Source organism: Sapajus apella, unplaced genomic scaffold (genome assembly GCF_009761245.1).
Source record: "Sapajus apella isolate SASKATOON/1434 unplaced genomic scaffold, GSC_monkey_1.0 scaffold5, whole genome shotgun sequence".
NCBI classification, from domain to species: Eukaryota; Metazoa; Chordata; class Mammalia; order Primates; family Cebidae; genus Sapajus; species Sapajus apella.
This window is the reverse complement of record NW_022436945.1, coordinates 15452485-15458484: the sequence shown is the minus strand read 5'-3', so window position 1 is coordinate 15458484 and position 6000 is coordinate 15452485. Positions and strand designations below refer to the sequence as shown.

The window sequence follows — 6000 nt, the reverse complement described above, 5'->3', positions numbered from 1 at the left end:
AAAAAAAAAAAAAAAAAAGGGCCGGGCGCGGTGGCTCACGCCTGTAATCCCAGCACTTTGGGAGGCCGAGGCGGGTGGATCATGAGGTCAAGAGATCGAGACCATCCTGGTCAACACGGTGAAACCCCGTCTCTACTAAAACTACAAAAAATTAGCTGGGCATGGTGGCGCGTGCCTGTAATCCCAGCTACTCAGGAGGCTGAGGCAGGAGAATTGCCTGAACCCAGGAGGTGGAGGTTGCGGTGAGCCGAGATCGCGCCATTGCACTCCAGCCTGGGTAACAAGAGCGAAACTCTGTCTCAAAAAAAACAAAACAAAACAAAACAAAAAACCCAAATTCACAAATAAATTTGAATTTACAAATTTTGGTGAGTGCCAGGAAGGAAACCGATAGGGTAGCTTGGGGAGAACAAGGGGGCCAAAATTTAGACCAGGCCCTGAAGAAGTGACATGTAAGATGATGGTTACTCTATGGGGCATGGGGGCAGCTAATTTGAAGCTCTAAGTTCTCCTACCAAGGAAACTTCAAGCTGGAGCTATTTCCTAACTCTAAGCAAGGCCTGTTTCGCAACGTCAGTGATGCTTTCAGGTTATTGGCGCTCTGCGGTAATAAACCAGGGCACTCTCCTATGTCCAGACAAGAGTAAAGATGGGTTTGCCAGCATATCCCGTGGTTTCGAAGGGGGCTGGCTTGGGCTTTGGAAGAGTCTAGCTCAGCTTTTATGTCAGTAAAATTGATGACCATCAGACAGTGCGCAGTACAAAGAATCTCTTGCAATCTTGTTCAGACACAGAATTTTGCAGGAAAAAAATGTGAAGACATCAATGTCGATGGAGACCAAGCTGGACAGATACCCTATTGCTTGACAATAATGACAATTTAAAAATTACAGTTCAGTGACCTAGGGACCAAGTAATTTGTTATTTGTTGAAAAACTCAGTTAATGCAAGGATCCATTAATAAAAGATAACTCCATTAAAGATTTTTATTTCAATTAAAACATATATATGACAGGGCATGATGGCTCACACCTGTAATCCCAGCACTTTGGGTGAAGCACCTGAGGTCAGGTGTTTGAGACCATACTGGCTAACAAGGTGAAACCCCATCTTTACTAAAAATACAAAAATTAGCTGGGTGTGATGGCACATGCCTTGTAGTCTCAGCTAGTCGGAGGCTGAGGCAGGAGAATCACTTGAACCCGGGAGGCGGAGGTTGCAGTGAGCTGAGATTGCACTATTGCACTGCAGCCTAGGCGACCAAGCAAGACTTCATTTAAAAATATATGTGTGTGTGTGTGTGTGTGTGTGTGTGTATGTGTGTGTCTGTATATATGTGTGTGTGTCTGTATATATATGCGTGTGTATATATATATGTGTGTGTGTGTATTATATGTGTGTGTATATATGTGTGCATGTGTATATATATGTGTGTATATATATATATACATACACATATATACATATAAATTCACATTTACCAGTCTGTCTAGATAGTGCCTTCTTTTGAGTACAAATCTACAGACTGAAGTTCTCTGTGGTCTTTTTTCTCACTTGTAAACAACACCCAATTTCTGTTTCTTCCAATTGAAAAGAAAACAAAGACACTTGTAGAAATAATCAGAGCCCAAAAGCCATCTAGATTTTTCCCAATTTTTTTTCACAACATTTTATTCTTTCTGTGAAAACCAGTTGATTATTTTGGGTAGACTCAAAATAATCAACTTAGTTTTTATAGAAAGAACAGCTCTTTCTTCCCCACTCATGTTTTACTGGATTACATATTTAAGTAAACGATAGGATTACAATAAACATACTATTGGCATTTACTGGTTTGGGCTCAAGAGGTCCTCCCGCCTCGGCCTTCCAAAGTGCTATGATTACAGGCATGAGCCACTGTGCCAGGCCAACATTAAGAGTTTTAAGAGTACACACATCTTATCCTTACTAAGCGTGCAACTGGAAATATGGGAGTCAAGGTCCAACAGAGGACTAGGCTAAGAATAATAATCAGTGTTGCTATCGGTTATGGTGCCTGCTATGTGCCTGACACTGTTTTAAATGCTTTGTTTACATATTAGTTTATTTAATCCTCACAACAATCATACAGGCAGGTACTAGCGCTATTTCCTTTTTTTTGTTTTTTGACGGAGTCTTGCTCTGTCGCCCAGGCTGGGGTGCAAGTTTGCAATCTCGGCTCACTGCAACCTCCACCACCCTGGTTCAAGTGATTCTCCTGCCTCAGCCTTCTGAGTAGCTGGGATTACAGGCACATGCCACCGTGCCTGGCTAATTTTTATATTTTTAGTAGAGACGGGGTTTCACCATGTTCGCCAAGCTGGTCTTGAACTCCTGACCTCAGGCGATCCGCCTGCCTCAGCCTTCCAAAGTGCTGGGATTACAGGCATGAGACACTGCACCCGGCCACTATTTCCATTTTTTAAATGGGGAGACTAAGGCTGCAAACAGTAAGCTCCAGGCAGTGAGGCAGTGAGCATCCGGGACGCTGTAGGCATCAGTCAGTTGGTTTTGCAGAGGCATGAAGACAGTTAGATAAACTGGGGAGTCGGTTCAGTTGCAGATCTGTTGAGAGCTTCCTACTAGAAGCGTTGCTTAGTATCCATCGAGTACCTTGTGCTGTCTCATGAGGGTTGTCGGAATGTTCATGTCTTTTCAAGGTCTTGGAAAACAGAATCAATTCACACCTCTCAGAGATAATAACTTTATGGTCTCTCCTTAAATAGGCAGGAGAGACCATCATCTTCACAGTCCTACAAGGCTGAGATTCTGAAAAGAAAACTCTCAGGAGCTGAAGCACTTCTTTTCCATTTTGATTCCATTTAGATGAGGCTAATCGCTAGGCGTTCGCGGTTGCTGCTGTCAGCTGATGCCATCAGGCTGTGCGCCTTGCTTCACTATCTCATGCTTCCTCCCTGGTCAGGTGCGCCTGCTAGGGATTGGGTTCCTTGCTAACACACAGTCCATCTCCTGGTCTGGAGTAACCCTGGGTTGCCTGGTTTCCCTGATCCAACCGTGGGTAGCTTGCTCTGTCCCCTTCCACGTCATCGCTGTGGCCCTTTGCTCCTTCTGCTCCCCGGGCTCCTGGCAGCCTGCCTGACACTTGGTTTTCTTTCCTTCCCCTTCCATCTGCCCCCCCCCTCCCCCCCCATGCTTCCTCACTCCATCTCGTGGCCTGACTTCTCACTTGATGCCTGTCTTGACCCCCCACCCCCCTCACTGTTCACAAATGCTCTGATAACACCTTGTCTTCCCATCCTTATTTTAAATTCTTGTTATTTTTATTTTATTTATTAATTATTATTATTATTTTGAGATGGAGTCTTGCTCTTGTTGCCCAGGCTGGAGTGCAGTGGCACGATCTCAGCTTTCTGCAACCTCCGTCTCCCTGGTTCCAGTGATTCTCTTGCGTTAGCACCCCAACTAGCTGGGATTACAGGCATGCACCACCATGCCTGGCTAATTTCTATATTTTTAGTAGAGATGGGATTTCACCATGTTGGCCAGGCTGATCTTGAACTCCTGACCTCAGGTGATCCACCCACGTCAACCTCCCAAAGGGCTCAGATTACAGGCGTAAGCCACCATGCCCTGTTAATTTTTATATTTTTAGTAGAGATGGGGTTTCACCATGTTGGCCAGTCTGGTCTTGAACTCCTGATCTCAGGTGATCCATCCACCTTGGCCTCTCAAAGTGCTGGGACTATAGGTGTGAGCCACCGTGCCCAGCCTTATTTTAAATTCTTAATAGGTAATAGATGCACATGATTGTAAAAAAAAATCAAAACTTTGTAAAAAGACAGTTAAATGTCTTGCTCCCAACCCTACCCTCAGGCACTCCACCCCAACCCCCCACCCCATGGGGAGATAATTCTATTGGTTTCTTGTATAGACTTCCACCCAGCGTTTCTTTACACAAATATGAAAAAACATCTGTTCTCCTCTTTCTTAGAGAAAAGGTCTGCTCTGTGTCCTGTACGTTTATTTATTTTCATTTATCACTATATGTTGGAGATTTCCCCAGGTTCCTTTGTCCCTTTTTTAAGCTGCATAGTGAAAAAGCCCAAGTCCAAGGCACACTGGATGGATGGGCCAGTCCCCGCTGACGGACACTGGGGTTCTCCCATCTTTGGCGATTATAAGCAACACTGTGAGGAACACCTTCATGCATGTCACAAAGGCCAACCCACTTTGTCCTCCTCTTCCTTCCCGATGCTGCAAGCCCTTCAGGATAATGTGGTCTTCTGACATATCATCTGTGCTGACCTCTCCTCCGGCCACACCCTCTGACCTTGCGGTGGCCCCTCCTCCTGACTGAATTTTGCCTCAGTCCTTATCTAATAGTCTGCGCTTTAGTTTTTCCCCACAGCCACCTTCTATTCATTCAACAAGGTTGTTTTTCTTTTAGAGCACAATCTTTCCCATGAAAACCAACAATTCCAGATAATTCCATTGATTCCAAACAATACCTCCACCACCAATAGTCAGCACAGATGGCGTATCCCCTGTGGGCCAAGCACTCTGCTAGAGGCCTGACATCTTCATCCTTCATCCCCTTAACCACCCAACAAGTAAAGAACTTATCTTACACAGGAGCAGGCAGCGCTGGAGAGGAGGTTAAGTGACTGGACTGAGGTCTCATAGCTGGTAAATAACAGAATTTGGATCCTAGCCCAAGTCCACCTGGCCCTACACTGGTCTCGGCTGCTAAAACTCAGAGTGGAGGGCTTGGGGCAACTTGGGTTAAGTCAAGGAGGGTCGAGGAAAGAGACTCTAAATCATCTAGTTCCATCCTTCCTTCTCTTCTCTAGCTTCCGGGAGGATTTCCATTATAATGACACAGCTGGGTACTTCATTATCGGAGGGAGCAGGTATGTGGCTGGCATTGAAGGGTTTTTTGGACCCCTGAAGTACTATCGCCTTCGCAGTCTGCACCCCACCCAGGTGAGTCCAGGGGACCAGGAAGATGGTAGCACTCCGGGGTGACGGGTGTGGGCCTCAGGGATATGCAAGCCAGTGTAAATCAAAGTTTCCCCAGGCTGGACCATGCCTCACCTCTGTCATCAAATATGATTACTATTGAGACTTTTCCCCCAGCAAAAGCAAGAATAGATTTCTGTTAACATTTGGTTCATTTAGTACTCATAAAATGGAAACCATTTACTTCCTCTGTTTTAATAACTACTAGTTTAATTATAGAGTAGATTTTCATCAGGCTGTTGCCTATCCAGCGATTAAGCTAATGAAAGGAGAGAATCTGAGTTATTTGGTAAAGCTTCTTTTCTATGCTATTATTTAAAGTATCAGAAGAGATGCTGTGGCAAATGACAATCTCGGCTCCGTTGGCTGCTCTCTTCAGAAGCACAGGCCTGCTCACGCTGGGGTCGGTTGGCAGCAGTTGTATGGATGGGAAAGGGCGTTGTGTTCAGGCTGAATCCTCTGCCTTCCGCATCCAAAACCCACCCCCGAATGGAGCGGCCAACGCAGCTGGACTGTGCGGGCAGAGGGCTGTTTGCCCAGGAGGGAACCTTCAGGGCACTTGTTTTCTGGGCTGTGTGAAGGAGACCAAGAACCCCACCTGATGCCTGAAAGAGAAACATTCTTTCATTCCCTTCACCCTGTGGGGTTTATTCTGAGAAAAACAGGGGTCACTAGGCAAAGTCATTATCAGGAAAAATGGGGAACCCCACAGCCCATGGCTGATATCTTAGAGCCTCTGTGAGAGACCTTTGTGAAAGGGTAAAAAATGAAATTCATTTAGTCATTTGTGCGACAAATGCTGATTGAGATCCTACTGTATGCCAGGCTCTGAACCAGGTGCCGAGACAAGCAAGATGGGTAGCTTTAAAAGTGTTTTGCAGGTTGTCCCCAATAAGAAATCTACTTAATATTGGCTGGGCGTGGTGGCTCACGCCTGTAATCCCAGCAGTCTGGGAGGCCGAGGCGGGGGGATCACTTGTCAGGAGTTTGAGACCAGCCTGG

The 6000-nt window shown here is 45.8% G+C and overlaps 1 protein-coding gene across 6 annotated transcripts in view; it reads left to right on the top strand.

The window, feature by feature from the left end:
• Positions 1-6000, top strand: part of SEL1L3 (SEL1L family member 3) — a 119838-nt gene that overhangs the window by 37840 nt on the left and 75998 nt on the right. For all 6 annotated transcript variants that reach the window (XM_032273591.1, XM_032273586.1, XM_032273605.1 and 3 more), the window contains exon 7: positions 4830-4962. In XM_032273591.1, the coding sequence (XP_032129482.1) occupies positions 4830-4962 (133 nt within the window). The remainder of the gene's footprint in view (positions 1-4829; positions 4963-6000) is intronic.